The sequence below is a fragment of the Brienomyrus brachyistius genome, unplaced genomic scaffold, assembly GCF_023856365.1.
Source record: "Brienomyrus brachyistius isolate T26 unplaced genomic scaffold, BBRACH_0.4 scaffold35, whole genome shotgun sequence".
NCBI classification, from domain to species: domain Eukaryota; kingdom Metazoa; phylum Chordata; class Actinopteri; order Osteoglossiformes; family Mormyridae; genus Brienomyrus; species Brienomyrus brachyistius.
The window spans coordinates 4,208,441-4,225,782 of NW_026042310.1; the positions used below are offsets into that span (position 1 = coordinate 4,208,441).

Here is a 17,342-nt window from a genome sequence, read left to right on the forward strand (position 1 = left end):
GAAAAGAAATTTTCGTCTCATTAGACAATTTAGAGCAAAAACTGCACTATTTCACACAGCGACTTTCAGCCTTTTGATGTCCACGGCCAAAATGCAAGTTTTATATGTAACGGACTAAAACTATGAAATAAATTTGGTGACGTTAAAGAATGTAAGATATTTACAAATGAGATGAGGGATTCGGGTTTACATTTCATGTATGTCCGCGGCAGTGGGCATTGCTATGGCAAATTTTGATAAAAATACAATTTTTATATATAACATATTTTTTCCCTCAAAACCAAACATTTTGCCACGGACACGTTTGTCCTTGTAGGGACAGATTGACGATTCCTGGTGCCAGCGGATCGATCGGCGATTTTCCCATTAACAGTTTTTCTTTCTGATCTGAACACAACGCACGAACATGAAAGGGTCGTAGAAGAATGGAAATATATGGTTTGCATTTGCAACCAACCCCTCCGCAAACCCCCCAGCGGAATACTGGCCGGGAACCGGGGTGGGAATCCCCAAGCTGGAAGACTGTACTGTGTCATGTTAAGACTAGCTAGCTAGTTAGCATGGATACAGAGTGCACCGGACTAAAACGGGACATTCTAAAAAGCTCAATGCGAAAAAGCTTAATATGGTTTAATGTACCAAAATAACGACCAATAATCACCAAATTTCTCAGACATATATCTTGTCGTAAATACTTTCACCTGACAAAAAAATCAAATCGAAAATGCTAGGAATATGCTAGGAATTTATACTAAGCGTTTTCCCCTCCATTGACGTCCATTATAAGGAAAGGGCAAATTTTTTATACTTGTTGTTGCAAATATTATGTACAAACCATGACAGAAACTTGAATTTTGTTGGTTTTGTTGGGAAAATATCAGTTCATAAAATACGTTACTGAGGAAACTGCGGTTGCTTTTACTCCTCCATCCATCCATTTTCCAACCCGCTTATCCTACTGGGTCGCGGGGGGTCCGGAGCCTATCCCAGTCCATCGCAGGGCACACATGCATCAATATCTTAAGGCCACACGCCATGCACGTGGGAGTACCCGGAGGAAACCCCACGATGACATGGGGAGAACATGCAAACTCCACACACACTTGAACCCGGGTCCCAGAGGTGTGAGGCAACAGTGCTAACCACTGCACCACCATATCTTGTACTCACTTTCCAATATTAACCACTAGAGGTCACTAAAATACCATGACACTTCTATATTGATTAATTCTATGAAATTTATCTTACAGTAGGGTATACTGTTTATGAACTGAACTTTGCCATTTACTGTTACATTGCAATGTTGCTTTTCACATATACCATCTCAAACATTCATACAGGTGAGAGTGATGCCATGTTAATGTGTACTTGTGTTAATTTTGCGAACTTCTCCAGTACTTTATATTCTGATCTTATTTTGACTGTGGTTATTAATTATGACATGTTTATTATTTGTGACACTGTATACACTTACCTATGTATTTCGTTATATTACCGTGCACTAGTGATCGTAAAATGATTTTTATTTTTTCAGTGCAGTTTCATCTTCTGAAACAGTGCTGTCTACCACAGATTAAGCAAAAGGGCTTTTGGAAATGCATTCTGTGTGTTTTATGTGTCTGCAAATGTGCTCGTGGATTGGGGAGGGGGGGCAATTCTTCCAGATATTTTTCCCATGTACGCAAAAGCGCTACCTGGATTACACCTGCTTGTCACGTGCAAATAAATTTCAACAGAAACCAGACGTTATCTTTCCACCCAATTTTCATACATGCAGCAGAATATGTAACCCGTGTCTCTTTGACCATCTCCCCCCATGTGTTTGGGCAAAACTCCCACTTTTAGCTTGATCCTCCCATGAATACATGCGCATGAGTAGGAAAACGACACTTGCCATTCTGCCCTCCTCTGGCATGCAGATTGCGGTTTGATGTACAAACATACCGCACATGCACAACATGCCATCTTTTTATACGCATGTTTACATGAAATTACGTCTGAGACGTACGTAGTCATATTACCGCATTCTTCCAGGGGTGCTGCACGTTAGCTGATCTTACACTGTGACCTCCAAGTAATAGAGAGCAAAATAGTGTCGGTGAAGAGAAGCATTAAAATGTATCTGTACTTGTGCCAAAGGAAAATAAAGCCGGTTGACCAGCAGGGTATTTAATGTCCTGACCTTGGGTCAGGTTCCTGAACCTGCCAGAACTGGATCAGATCCTCCTGTCTTGCATTTTAAGGTTTCTTGCGGGCGTTCCAAACTTTTTAAATTGCACTTATATTTATCCTTCTACTCGAACTTCTAATTTGGAGAGACCGATAATCGATTAGACTTTTAAACTTTCCGCGGAAGATTATCAAGCTTATTATGCTCCTTCAACCCGGACGCGCTGGCTTTTCAGCAGCTCATCTTCATATCCCCCCAATACCGCAAGAACCAACTCTTCAGCGAAACTGCACAAGAAACAGCGTGAGATTTTATTCTAAGATGGCTAGTGGTGTTGATGTGTTTTGTACTGAGTGTAGAATGTTTAGCCTTAGTTCATCCGTCAGCAATGATAGCTTAAACAATGATACCTTTATCTGTAGGAAGTGTAAGGCAGTAGAAGCCTGAGTAGTATGAGTACGTAACCTTAAATGAGGCGACACCTCCGGGATATATAGTTATGAGCACAGACCCCGACTCCATGTTAAAGGGGGAGGCAGTGAAGCAATTTATGAAAAAACACCACCAATAATGCAGAAGTCGGGATTTAAATTTACATTATTCGAATTAAGACACACAATCGACAATCATTTTTTTAACAAAAGGTTTAACTTTACACATTACATTGCATACCATTTTGGCACCCCTCAAATTAACAATATTTCGTTTTTACTTAGTGATTCATTTATAATGCGTATATCGCGCTAATGTCATGCCAGGGTCCTTTTAACGATATACGTAAATCAATTTATCTTTTAGGAGGGATTGCTGGGAAAGTGAGTACAAGATATTTATGTTCCATTATCAATTTAATGTGTGGAAATCTGTTTCAGGGGTGGTATGGTGGTGCAGTGGTTAGCACGGTTGCCTCACACCTCTGGGACCCGGGTTCGAATCTCCGTCTCGTCGGCACCGCCCATTTTCACGCAGATGGGCGTGGTTAATTTGCACACGTTCTCAACATTTAGTGTCTACATTTAACATTTATATTTAACATTTAGCATTAAGATTTAACATGTAGCATTAAGATTTAACATTTAACATATATATTTGACATTTAACATTTATATTTAAGTTTTATATTAAACATTTATATTTACATTTACCTTTAACATTTACATTTAATATTCATATATAGACATACCATTTATACTTTCATATGATAAACAATTTTGAACATAATCTACACACCCTGGGTCACATGTGTGTGGAATTTGCATGTTCTCCCCATGTCGTCATGGGGTTTCTGCTGGGGACTCCAGTTTCCCTCCACAGTCCAAAAACATGCTGAGGCTAATTGGACTTGCTAAATTGCCCGTAGGAATGCATGTGAGAGTGAATGGTGTGTGAGTGTGCCCTGCGATGGGCTGGCCCCCCATCCTGGGTTGTTCCCTGCCTCGTGCTTCCGGGATAGGCTCCGGACCCCCCGCTACCCAGTAGAATAATCGGTTTGGAAAATGGATGGATGGATGGATGAATTTATCTTTTAGCTTTTAGCATTTATCTTTTTCAACTGAATAAGGTTACACAGATTGTTGCAGACGTCAACTGTATCTATTTATTATATCAAGCTGTGTAGATTATGTTCAAAATTGTTTATCATATGTAAGTATAAATTGTATGTCTATATATGAATATTAAATGTAAATGTTAAAGGTAAATGTAAATATAAATGTTTAATATAAAACTTAAATATAAATGTTAAATGTCAAATATATATGTTAAATGTTAAATCTTAATGCTACATGTTAAATCTTAATGCTACATGTTAAATCTTAATGCTAAATGTTAAATATAAATGTTAAATATAGACACTAAATGTTGAGAACGTGTGCAAATTAACCACGCCCATCTGCGTGAAAATGGGCGGTGCCGACGAGAGCGCGCTAAGTGGTTGCAGGTTAGGGCTGATGCAGGACAACATGGCGAATTCCGCTCACTTAGAGGCCATAGAACGTGCAGTTTTGGTAGGTGTTCGCGCTGCGTTACATGGTATTTCTACACAGCCAGGAGCAACATCATGTACACATTCCACTGTGACATCGGGAAGTTATGAATGTATTTTAGGCTGGGAGGGGGATTTACCTGTTTCTCCGCCTCTCTGCTTAGATGGTATCCCAGCTTTCATGCATCACGGCAGAGCACGCACTCACACGCAATCCCTGAACAGCCCTGTCACCTGTTACGCCCATCTAGTCCTCGGATGGATCAACTGAAAATGAAAGTCAATAAATGTTTTTCATCTGAGCATGTCTGAGTCCTTGTTATGACAAATAACTCTGAAACTACACCAATTAATTTATTGTACATTCTACTTACATGCTAATTTTCAAAAACGTTCCACAACCAATTTGATGTTTACCTGTATTTCTTTGTGTTTCTTAATGTCCATGTCTTAAATGTAATTTAAATTATTCATATATTTATGTCTAAATATACTAGTCTATAGTGTAGCTAGACAAGCATCCTAATGTCAATAGATCAGAGTGGATTTGACTGCAGATGGGAGAATTCTATCTGAACCCAGTCCTAGGTAATAGGTATTACTTTGTAATACTTAGTACTATTAGTAATGAATGTGTAATAAGTCTCCCAGTCCAGCTTGGCGTTATTCTGCTATACCTGGCATTTGTCTAGACAAAGCTTAGTGCAGTTCTATGGTGGCTATTAGGCATTATGCTTATCAGCTTCCTAATACTGAACGTCTGTGTTAGTGGCTAAAAAGCTGATTCTTCTGTGCATGTGCTGTGGTTTTTCTCTTCCAAATCAAAAGTCAGATAAGCGAAACATACTAATTTAAGTGGATAAATGTCAAAAAAAAAAATCATACAACACAAACACCCGGGTTCGAGTCTCCGCCTGGGTCACATGTGTGTGGAATTTGCATGTTCTCCCCATGTCGTCAGGGTGAACTGAAGGTGCTATCGGTCAGCTGCTACATGAGATCAAAGTGTCTAAGAAACAGACTATAGTGAGGTCTGTTGAAAGGGGAGGGAAGTGTTAAATATTAACTAATGATTTATAACACCACATTTAGACATTTAGAAGCCTGTAGTTAATGATGAACAGATCATGCACAGATTCTTAAGACATTTATAAGCATGTAAAGGGTTAACTAATCATTTGTAAAAATCTTAAGCATTTATAAATGATTAAAAGGGGAAATGATCATAAACAAATCATATCTAAATGATTACTAATCCTGTAGTCAATGATGAAGAAATTATTTTACAAATCCTTAAGACATTTATTAATTTGTGTAAAACATTTACATGTGATGAATTGTTGATGTTTTAGATTTGGGTTTTTAAATGACTCGTATAATAAATTGTTACCCTGAAGTGTTTTCCACCTATGACGCCATCGCCCACTAGGCTCCGCCCAGTGTAATAAATTTGTGACCCGTGCTGGCAAAATGAGACGGAATGCGCACAGGCTAATTATGAGCTAGAGTGAAAAAATGTTAATTTTCGTCTAAAATGGAGATTTTCTCAAAAATTAGTCCATTAAGTCATCATCTATCGATCCCAATAATCAAAACAGCAAATAAATACGTTGAACCATCATAATTTGAATGTTTTGTGCGGACTTTATCTTCAGAAATTAGTCCTTTATCTTAAATTTTCATTGAAAATCCGTTTTTCTTCACTCACTCGCGGCATGAATGGGAATCCCCCAACTGATTGTTTGGTATCACCTTGAAGCGAGGCTCGCCTACTTTCTAAAAATTTGCATAGAATTTCCAATGACATCACTCTGAACCAATAGAACTCGATTTTATAAAGCCCTGTTGATATAAACAACTTCTAACGGATGTAACTCGTTCATTTTTTGTCCGATTCCAACAAACCATACATCATTTTGAAGGTTTTAAAAAGGAGAATCTAAAAATAATAATAATAACTACAACTGCATGTATAATTTTAACTACAAAAATATTTGTTGATGCATTATGGAAAAATTATGGGAGTTAAGGCCTGTTAAACTTAGCTTAAAAACTAAAATAAATAAACAAACACAGATTTCAAAGTACCGTTTCTTGAAAATGGTTCAGTGAATGTTAAGCAAATTGTGTATTGGTAATAGCTTGGGACCTTGCCTTTTAGAGGGTTTAAGGCTTGTTCATACACTATGGGAAAATTCTGAGATGTGTCCTGTCAAACTTGGCTCAAATAAGCAAATTCACGTAGAACCATAGTTTTCAAAATGCAATCGCTAGAAAATGGTACAATTGACTAAATTTTGTCTCGAAATTGCCTAGGACTTTGCCTCTCAGATAGTATATCACTTGTTTTTTGCAATATGGGAAAACAAGAACTTCATTGTATTTTAGTTTATCCTGCACTTTATAGATATGAGAGTAAATCTTGCGCCATTTTCTATGCGCGATCGCTTAGAGTATTATTTGCCATTTCATATTGTAATGTTACGTTAAGCGCGCGTGATTTGACCGTGGTCGGTATGGTGTAACTACTTTTATGCATAAATTAGGATATATAACAAAAACTGCACTGTAACCCTGAAATGAGAATTGCCGCAGTATTATATATTCATGAACAAAGGTGCGGCCACCATTACCTGTGCGACTGTATAAAATGCTCCTATACTTTCATTTTCGCATTTGTCTGTAAAACAGCAGCTTTCGAGGGTCGTTTGGAAAAGGTGAGTTTGTTAAAGAAATTGACTTATACACCGTATAAACTGTAGGCTACTAAACCCCATAACTCGTTAATTTGGTCATTCTGTAATTTTTTTCTAATTTTTGACGCTCTCTTGCGAATCTGTCAGTGATGTTCTCGAATCATTTTATATCTAAGGAACTTATGTAGATGTGTAGAAGGATTTCAAAATCTATATTAATAATAGAACTTATTCTAGCAATTGTATAATAATATTGTTAAATTCCAGATGTACTTATATTTTACCTTTAGCGTCCGTTATCCGTGTGACTATGTAAAATGCTTTTGAACTATTACTCCCACAACTATATATCTGTAAAAACTACGGCGGTCAAATGTGGTTTGGAGAAGCCGAGTTTTTTATACAAATATTTGTATATTTCAGTAGGGCGCAAAATGTAAGATATTCCAATATAACTCGTTCATTTAGTGGTTTTGTGTCCAGCTGATCCATGTTTTGTTGAAACGTCTTTGGCCGGAATTGGTCTTTACGCTTGTTTACCGACCGCGACATTCCAGGGGAATTCATAAAGATGTGTAGAAAGATTTCAACATCTGTATTAATATATTAACTATTTCTAGCAATTTTTCTTTATAAAGTAGGAAAACTGACGTTGCAATTACTTCCATTACCCCGGAGCCATGTTATAATTCACGCAAATCAGTTTATTTTAAAAGATCAGATACAAAATAGAAGAATCTATTTGACCGTAGTTTTACTTTTAAGCGATGTAATTGTTTTACGTTTATATTAGGCTATAGCACAGCATTTTAAGTCAACAACTGTACGGTAACCCTGAAATGAGAATTGCTGCAATATTAAATATTCATGAACAGTTGTGTGGCCACCATTACCTGTGCGACTATATAAAATGCTTTGAACTCCTTTCATTTTCGCAGTTGTCTGTAAAACTAGCTTTCGAGGGTCATTTGGAAAAGGTGAATTTCTTAAACAAATAGACCTATATACCGTGCAAACTGTAGCTAGTAAACCCCATATTTCGTATTATTTCTTTCTTTCTTTTTTTTCTTGAGGCTTTTTTTTGGCGGAACTGTTTGATTCCGTTGTTGAATCACGTCATACCCACGGAACTCATCTAGAATGATTTCGAAATCTTTAATATAAGACCTTATTACAGTAATTATACAACTAGTAAATCCCAAACGTACTTAAATTTTACGTTTTACTTCCGTGATCTGTGTGGTTATATAAAATGCTTTTTTAAATTCTTTCACTTTCATAATCGTCTATAAAAATGGAGGCGGTCGAAGGTAGTTTGGACAAAGTGAGTTTGTCCAACAAATATATGTAAGCTACATCTCAATAGCGTGCAAAATGTAACACACCCCAATAACTGGTTAATTTATTGGTTTCGTGAGAAGTCCTACTAAATAAAGTTTTTTGACACGCATTTGGCTGGAACAATTTACAGCAATTTAAAGATCCGGGGCTATAGGTGAAGTTTACCTGGGGTTGATTTTTTCAAGGAACATTGGCATCAGGGCGTAAATATTCGGCTTGGGGTTCATGGGGAACTCATGTACAGTAAATGTGCAGACGGATTTCAGCATCCGTATTCATATGATAACTTATAGGCCCTATTCTAGAAATTAGTTAACTATTAAATATCAACCATATTTGTATTTTTCTTTGTAAATAAGCAAAACTGACGTCGTGGAAATCCATTACCCCAGAGCGCAATTATAATGAACACAAATCAGTTTATTTTAATATACAATATATAAAAACAGAATAGTCCATTTGACCTGCCTTTTACTTTAAGCCAACTCCAAAGAAACTGTAAAAGATACTGCGTGTTGTAACCACAGTAATCTGCGTGACTATCAGAAAGACTTCTTCCTACAGTCATTTTCATAATAGCCTGTAAAACTGCAGCTTTCCCGGTCGGTTGGGAAAAACAAGTTTAACAACATATTTCTTGAACAGTGTGGGTCACGGAGCTATGCTGCTTATTAATGAGATTAATTCTGGTCTCAACCACAAGGTGGCCTTTATTGCACCCGGGTCAGTCGTACAACGCACTCGTACTGCCCACCGTGCCCGTTGATGCACACACTCCTAACACATAGGGTGGTGCGTGCACACACACACACAACCACACACACACACTAATATTTAACACCATAATTGACATTACAATGCATGTGACCAGGGAGAACTATTTACAAGGCTAGCATCAGTCCAACCTGCTGCGCTGCCTGCCGGTACCTCAGCGCTACACTGCGCTCCATCTCTGGGGTTAACTGTCCCAGAACCCCCACAAAGTCCCTGAAACGCAGGGTTCTCTGCTATTTTGTCTAACTCACGTGGTGGTGAAGTTGGGGCGAATGCTGCATACCCCCCTTGAAGCTGTGAGCACAACTGGGCAGCCTCTGGAGAGTCATTCACTGTTAAAACCTCCATCACCTTCCAGAAAAGGCCTTGGAGGGTGAAGAACGTCCCAGCCAGAGACTTAGCGGCAGGCAGCCGAGCCTCCAGCTTCCTCTAGGGGGCAGCGGCAGCAAAGCGAACTCCGGGGATACTCAGAGGTGGCTTCGGATGATCACATGAGGGGGAGTGGCACACAAGAGGATCGTACAATCAGGTCATAACACAGAGGTTAGTAATAGTAAGCTATCACTCACGGCACCTCCACACCCGCGCACTGCACTCATTCAGTGCTAAATGATAAGCAATCACACTGACACGGTGCCACGTATTGGTGCTTCACTAAGCAGAGCAATTGTGGTTTATTTAGTGTGTGTGTGTCCAGGAGAGAACTTGCTGGTTAACATTGTGAGATTACAGGGTATTCAGTTCCCCCATGTTCTCTCGTCGAGTGCTGATTAGAAATCATGACGTCATCCGCTACTGTATATTTAGACGGTTTCTAACTAGACCCAGTTATCGCGAGTACGGCGAAGGATGTAACAGGATTGTAACAGGCACCATATGAGCAACACCACTAAATATACAAAACGGAAACACAAGGTGGTCGGATGCCAAACTGAAAGGTGACTTACGGCGGGGGAGTTATACAAACTAAGAACATGTGAGGATCGGACAGGGTACACACAAGATACGGGCAAACATACACACCACGATCGAGAAGGCAACTATAGCCATAAAAATAACAGCAACAACACAAGGGCTATTTACAATTACACAGACACAGGGTTATATACATGAGCGCTTGCGAGACATGCCGGGATTTGCAGATTTCACCAAAGTACATGCCATGCGTGACAATAATTGTGATATTGCTTAATTTAATTATAACTTCATTGTAGCAACTTACTTCTTACATTTATCAACTACTGCTGACAACAAAGTCTTTGTGAGCATTCAGACATAATCCAGTTCTATTAAAACATTGTGATGCATGATTTTCTATGTTAACACACAGGTACAAAAATCTATTTTTCAGCCATCAAAAATACATTTGTGCATGTATTTAAAGACGGAACATTATTATCTTAAGCCTAAGATATAGGTTCCCCTGCTAAAACAGACACACAGTGACTCTGGACCTCAGTACAAAAAAAACGTAGTTTATTCACATGTCATTTATTTATCTGAATGGCTTTCTGCCATCTCACATACTTCTCTGAATAAATATGAGAGGGTAACATTTGCTGAAATGCAGGATATTTGGTGCCCCTTCCTAAAACTGGGCTATCAGGTCCCATGCATTGACCGTATTTCACGCATTTCAAGCAGTTCTCACACTGAGAAGTAAGGAATAACCCCCCACCACGGCGTCCCGTTATATAGGATTTATGGACGAGGTGCAGCCAATCGGAGTGGAGTTTTCCGCCGACTTCTGTCCTGAGATATAAAGAATTAATAGCCACCTACCAGCCAATCAGAAAATAGCATCAGTTTTTTCGGGGTAAATTTCAAAATAAGTTACACATGATCGCTGCAAGAACATTATTACATAGATGCGCACATGGAGTGCAGACAAGGTGGGAGTGGAAGAGCAGGATCCGATGTTCTGACGGGTTCTGCTCCCTTGTCGATATGTGCTACCGTAACGCACACCGGCGGTTGTGTGGTTCGACCGAACACCGGTAAATATTAAATTTGGCAATACAATGTGGAAAGTTGTTCTTTATTGTGCAGTAGAGTTTGAATTATTGAAGTAGTCACATTTGCATTACATGAAATAATATTTCATAATAATGACTAATGAGAATCACAATAGTATTATGAAATACAATTTAAAGATTATAGGATGTATCTATTAACCCTTCATGTTCACAGAGGCCCCAGCAGGAATCAACTGGTCTGGATCAGGACAAAAATGGGAAAGAAGAGAGGAAAAAGAAGAGCTGCTCCTGAAATGCGCCCCCCTGTGGGGTGTAATGGAAAGAGCGCTGAGAGGTAACAGTGTTTACAGCCCACTATCATGCATGTCTCTCTGGGTCTATAGTCAGGCCATAAGATAAAAGCAAACTGGGCTCCTAGCTAGGGCTGGTTCAGTGGGCAGCACTTTAATATGTGTAGCTTCATAAAAAGACCTCGCCATCTTCTGTCTTCGCCGTCTTCTTCCACAATCAGCCAGTTCTTTTATACTAGAGGCCAGCAACAGACCATCCCTCCTATACAAAATGGCCACATAACAAAACTAAACAAACAAACAAAAACATATATAAACAGGTAAAAAGGAACATCAGTCAAGTCTAGTTGTGGAGGTTTTTAACGGTGATTCTGAAAGTTTCATATAATATCTAAATTTTAGATGAGACAATTTCCTTAAAAGCTGACTGTAAATAAGTCTGTTTATATCAAGAGTTTCACAGCATATCAAAGTACATGAAGACAGAGCAGAAGGCTAAACAGCAGTGTGATGCTGTCCCCATTGTATGAATTATATTTATACCATGAGGGTTTGTTTCCTCTCGCTGCCCACAGTGTCCCGATGAAGAGAGCAGACTCCCCTGTACCCAGCTGTGTTTCCATGAAGAGTGACGAGTCAATGGATGAACCAAACAGATTCAGAGAGGGACCTTTTCCTACTGATCAAAGGTAAATGTCCATTTAAAGAAACATTGTTGATGACATTCAGACTCTCAGTGAAATGGCACAGAGACACATACAAGCTATGAGGAAATAACATATTTATAATGAATGCACCAATTTTTACCTGTAACAGATTCCATCACCTTGAGAATTTAAACAAATGTTTTGTCTGTGTTCTATATAAATAACATCTGAGGTAAATGGATGAGGATTACTGTAAAACCTGACTTTCTGCGAGCTGGAATTGAAAGTTAGTTAATAGCAAAGTGGATTTTAAATTTCAGTCCTCAGCACAGAGCTGGAAAAATCTGGTTTGCCTGTTTCCCCCCCACATGTCCATTAAAGAATGACTCGATAACAGATTGTCGTCTCGTGAGATGGATGTTTCTGTTTTGATAACAAATAATTTCACTCTCATGAATTCATTAGATCATACTCAGACGAAAGGCTTCAGTTTAACATGTTCAATCAAACTATGTGGTTTAAACAATAAACTACTATCATCAGACAAAAAAAGAGAAAGACTATTGGTTTCTTTGCCAAAGGTGACGTTTAAATACTTGCTGATTCAGATCATAATTAATGTGACACTGCAGTGGTTCTCATCCCCCGAGTATAAAATAAGATGATTTGTTGATCCCAGGGTTAAATTCTCTTGCGTTCAGCAGCAAAGTGCACAGATACAAACATACAATGTAAGACAAAGACAACGTGCAAAGACAGCAGATATAGTGCAAATAAGTAAACACTTTTAGAAGTAAACAAAATTTCTGTAGGATAATAAGTTTAAGAAGTACACAATGCATTATGAAAGAATCCTGAAAATACAATATTGTTCAAGAAATAAATATGAATAGAAATGTATGTTATTTATACGATTAAAAACAGAGCAGCTTTTACCACATTAAAAATGGGACGTTAAGGCTGGCTGTGGGGGCTGCACATCGACAGCAGGCATTGTGGTGTCTAACGGCAGCAGGCAGGAAAGATCCCCAGTAGCTTCTTAGCTCACGGTGGGGGAATGAGCCGGTGGCTGAAGGTGCCCCAAGATAGCGCCCCCTGGAGCCTGGGCTGGGTTATGGACTGGGACAGAAGGGTTAGTGCCTGGGGGCCTCAGGCTGGGCTGCAGGGGCCCTCAGAGCACTAATGGCCCCGAGTCCCAACATTTATATTGCAAGCCATGAAATGCGCCCCCCTGTGGGGTGTAACAGAAAAAGTCCTGAGAGGTAACAGTGTTACAGCCCACTAGCATGCATGTCTCTCTGGGTCTATAGTCAGGCCAGAACATGAAAGTAAACTGGGCTCCTAGCTAGGGCTGGCTCAGTGGGCAGCACTTTAATATGTGTAGCTTCATAAAAAGACCTCGCCATCTTCTGTCTTCGCCGTCTTCATCCACAATCAGCCAGTTTTTTTATACTAGAGGCGAGTAACAGACCATCCCTCCTATACAAAATGGCCAAATAACAAAACTAAACAAACAAACAAAAAGGTATATAAACAGGTAAAAAGGAACATCAGTCAAGTCTAGTTGTGGAGGTTTTTAACGGTGATTCTGAAAGTTTCATATAATATCTATATTTTAGATGAGACAATTTCCTTAAAACCTGACTGTAAATAAGTCTGTTTATATCAAGAGTTTCACAGCATATCAAAGTACATGAAGGCAGAGCAGAAGGCTAAACAGCAGTGTGATGCCATCCCCATTGTATGAATTATATTTATACCATGAGGGTTTGTTTCCTCTCGCTGCCCACAGTGTCCCGATGAAGAGAGCAGACTCCCCTGTACCCAGCTGTGTTTCCCTGAAGAGTGACGAGTCAATGGATGAACCAAACAGATTCAGAGAGGGACCTTTTCCTACTGATCAAAGGTAAATGTGCATTTAAACAAACATTGTTGATGACATTCAGACTCTCAGTCAAATGGCACAGAGACACATACAAGCTATGAGGAAATAACATATTTATAATGAATGCACCAATTTTTACCTGTAACAGATTCCATCACCTTGAGAATTTAAACAAATGTTTTGTCTGTGTTCTATATAAATACCATCTGAGGTAAATGGATGAGGATTACTGTAAAACCTGACTTTCTGCGAGCTGGAATTGAAAGTTATTTAATAGCAAAGTGGATTTTAAATTTCAGTCCTCGGCACAGAGCTGGAAATAAACTGGTTTGCCTGTTCCCCCCCCCCCCCCCCCACATGTCCATTAAAGAATGACTCGATAACAGATTGTCGTCTCGTGAGATGGATGTTTCTGTTTTGATAACCAATAATTTCACTCTCATGAATTCATTAGATCATACTCAGACGAAGGCTTCCGTTTAACATGTTCAATCAAACTATGTGGTTTAAACAATAAACTACTATCATCAGACAAAAAAAGAGAAAGACTATTGGCTTCTTTGCCAAAGGTGACGTTTAAATACTTGCTGATTCAGATCATAATTAATGTGACACTGCAGTGGTTCTCATCCCCTGAGTATAAAATAAGATGATTTGTTGATCCCAGGGTTAAATTCTCTTGTGTTCAGCAGCAAAGTGCACAGATACAAACATACAATGTAAGACAAAGACAACCTGCAAAGACAGCAGATATAGTGCAAATAAGTAAACACTTTTAGAAGTAAACAAAATTTCTGTAGGATAATAAGTTTAAGAAGTACACAATGCATTATGAAAGAATCCTAAAAATACAATATTGTTCAAGAAATAAATATGAATAGAAATGTATGTTATTTATATAATTAAAAACAGAGCAGCTTTTACCACGTTAAAAATGGGATGTTAAGGCTGTCTGTGGGGGCTGCACATCGACAGCAGGCATTGTGGTGTCTAACAGCAGCAGGCAGGAAAGATCCCCAGTAGCTTCTTAGCTCACGGTGGGGGAATGAGTCAGTGGCTGAAGGTGCCCCAAGATAGCGCCCCCTGGAGCCTCGGCTGTGTTATGAACTGGGACAGAAGGGTTAGTGCCTGGGGGCCTCAGGCTGGGCTACAGGGGGCCTCAGAGCACCAATGGCCCGAGTCCCAACATTTGTATTGCAAGCCATGAAATGCGCCCCCCTGTGGAGTGTAACAGAAAGAGCCCTGATAGGTAACAGTGTTACAGCCCACTAGCATGCATGTCTCTCTGGGTCTATAGTCAGGCCAGAACATAAAAGTAAACTGGGCTCCTAGCTAGGGCTGGCTCAGTGGGCAGCACTTTAATATGTGTAGCTTCATAAAAAGACCTCGCCATCTTCTGTCTTCGCCGTCTTCATCCACAATCAGCCAGTTTTTTTATACTAGAGGCGAGTAACAGACCATCCCTCCTATACAAAATGGCCAAATAACAAAACTAAACAAACAAACAAAAAGGTATATAAACAGGTAAAAAGGAACATCAGTCAAGTCTAGTTGTGGAGGTTTTTAACGGTGATTCTGAAAGTTTCATATAATATCTAAATTTTAGATGAGACAATTTCCTTAAAAGCTGACTGTAAATAAGTCTGTTTATATGAAGAGTTTCACAGCATATCAAAGTACATGAAGGCAGAGCAGAAGGCTAAACAGCAGTGTGATGCCGTCCCCATTGTATGAATTATATTTATACCATGAGGGTTTGTTTCCTCTCGCTGCCCACAGTGTCCCGATGAAGAGAGCAGACTCCCCTGTACCCAGCTGTGTTTCCCTGAAGAGTGACGAGTCAATGGATGAACCAAACAGATTCAGAGAGGGACCTTTTCCTACTGATCAAAGGTAAATGTGCATTTAAACAAACATTGTTGATGACATTCAGACTCTCAGTCAAATGGCACAGAGACACATACAAGCTATGAGGAAATAACATATTTATAATGAATGCACCAATTTTTACCTGTAACAGATTCCATCACCTTGAGAATTTAAACAAATGTTTTGTCTGTGTTCTATATAAATAACATCTGAGGTAAATGGATGAGGATTACTGTAAAACCTGACTTTCTGCGAGCTGGAATTGAAAGTTATTTAATAGCAAAGTGGATTTTAAATTTCAGTCCTCAGCACAGAGCTGGAAAAATCTGGTTTGCCTGTTTCCCCCCCACATGTCCATTAAAGAATGACTCGACAACAGATTGTCGTCTCGTGAGATGGATGTTTCTGTTTTGATAACCAATAATTTCACTCTCATGAATTCATTAGATCATACTCAGACGACGGCTTCCATTTAACATGTTCAATCAAACTATGTGGTTTAAACAATAAACTACTATCATCAGACAAAAAAAGAGAAAGACTATTGGTTTCTTCGCCTAAGGTGACGTTTAAATACTTGCTGATTCAGATCATAATTAATGTGACACTGCAGTGGTTCTCATCCCCCGAGTATAAAATAAGATGATTTGTTGATCCCAGGGTTAAATTCTCTTGTGTTCAGCAGCAAAGTGCACAGATACAAACATACAATGTAAGACAAAGACAACCTGCAAAGACAGCAGATATAGTGCAAATAAGTAAACACTTTTAGAAGTAAACAAAATTTCTGTAGGATACTAAGTTTAAGAAATACACAGTGCATTATGAAAGAATCCTGAAAATACAATATTGTTGAAGAAATAAATATAAATAGAAATGTATGTTATTTATATGATTAAAAACAGAGAGCAGCTTTTACCACATTAAAAATGGGATGTTAAGGCTGTCTGTGGGGGCTGCACATCGACAGCAGGCATTGTGGTGTCTAACAGCAGCAGGCAGGAAAGATCCCCAGTAGCTTCTTAGCTCACAGTGGGGGAATGAGCCGGTGGCTGAAGGTGCCCCAAGGTAGCGCCCCCTGGAGCCTCGGCTGGGTTATGGACTGGGACAGAAGGGTTAGTGCCTGGGGGCCTCAGGCTGGGCTGCAGGGGCCCTCAGAGCACTAATGGCCCCGAGTCCCAACATTTATATTGCAAGCCATGAACAGCGCCCCCCTGTGGGGTGTAAGAGAAAGAGCCCTGAGAGGTAACAGTGTTACAGCCCACTAGCATGCATGTCTCTCTGGGTCTATAGTCAGGCCAGAACATGAAAGTAAACTGGGCTCCTAGCTAGGGCTGGTTCAGTGGGCAGCACTTTAATATGTGTAGCTTCATAAAAAGACCTCGCCATCTTCTGTCTTCGCCGTCTTCATCCACAATCAGCCAGTTTTTTTATACTAGAGGCGAGTAACAGACCATCCCTCCTATACAAAATGGCCAAATAACAAAACTAAACAAACAAACAAAAAGGTATATAAACAGGTAAAAAGGAACATCAGTCAAGTCTAGTTGTGGAGGTTTTTAACGGTGATTCTGAAAGTTTCATATAATATCTAAATTTTAGATGAGACAATTTCCTTAAAAGCTGACTGTAAATAAGTCTGTTTATATCAAGAGTTTCACAGCATATCAAAGTACATGAAGGCAGAGCAGAAGGCTAAACAGCAGTGTG

The 17,342-nt window shown here is 39.3% G+C and overlaps 1 protein-coding gene across 3 annotated transcripts; it reads left to right on the forward strand.

Moving 5' to 3' along the window:
• Nucleotides 1-6,733: 6,733 nt before the first annotated feature.
• On the forward strand, nucleotides 6,734-16,070 carry LOC125721899 (cell surface glycoprotein 1-like). Of its 3 annotated transcripts, XM_048998109.1 has the most exons (6): nucleotides 6,739-6,871; nucleotides 9,324-9,508; nucleotides 11,156-11,275; nucleotides 11,807-11,920; nucleotides 13,671-13,784; nucleotides 15,543-16,067. In XM_048998109.1, exons 3-6 carry the CDS (start codon nucleotides 11,196-11,198, stop codon nucleotides 15,658-15,660), a joined length of 426 nt encoding a protein of 141 aa, XP_048854066.1. In that variant the 5' UTR covers nucleotides 6,739-6,871; nucleotides 9,324-9,508; nucleotides 11,156-11,195; the 3' UTR covers nucleotides 15,661-16,067. The 3 variants fall into 3 exon arrangements, 2 of the variants coding, with proteins under 2 accessions (XP_048854067.1, XP_048854066.1); XR_007385997.1 differs by lacking the exon at nucleotides 11,807-11,920 and having other exon boundaries at nucleotides 6,734-6,871; nucleotides 15,543-16,070; XM_048998110.1 differs by lacking the exon at nucleotides 9,324-9,508 and having other exon boundaries at nucleotides 6,738-6,871.
• The last annotated feature ends 1,272 nt before the right edge of the window (nucleotides 16,071-17,342 follow it).

Bases quoted from the DNA above. Each gene is read 5' to 3' on its own strand.
- LOC125721899 (XM_048998110.1), top strand. From the start codon at position 11,196: ATGGGAAAGAAGAGAGGAAAAAGAAGAGCTGCTCCTGAAATGCGCCCC. The intron at 11,276-11,806 runs GTAACAGTGTTT...CGCTGCCCACAG, and splicing joins AATGGAAAGAGCGCTGAGAG to TGTCCCGATGAAGAGAGCAG. The intron at 11,921-13,670 runs GTAAATGTCCAT...CGCTGCCCACAG, and splicing joins CCTTTTCCTACTGATCAAAG to TGTCCCGATGAAGAGAGCAG.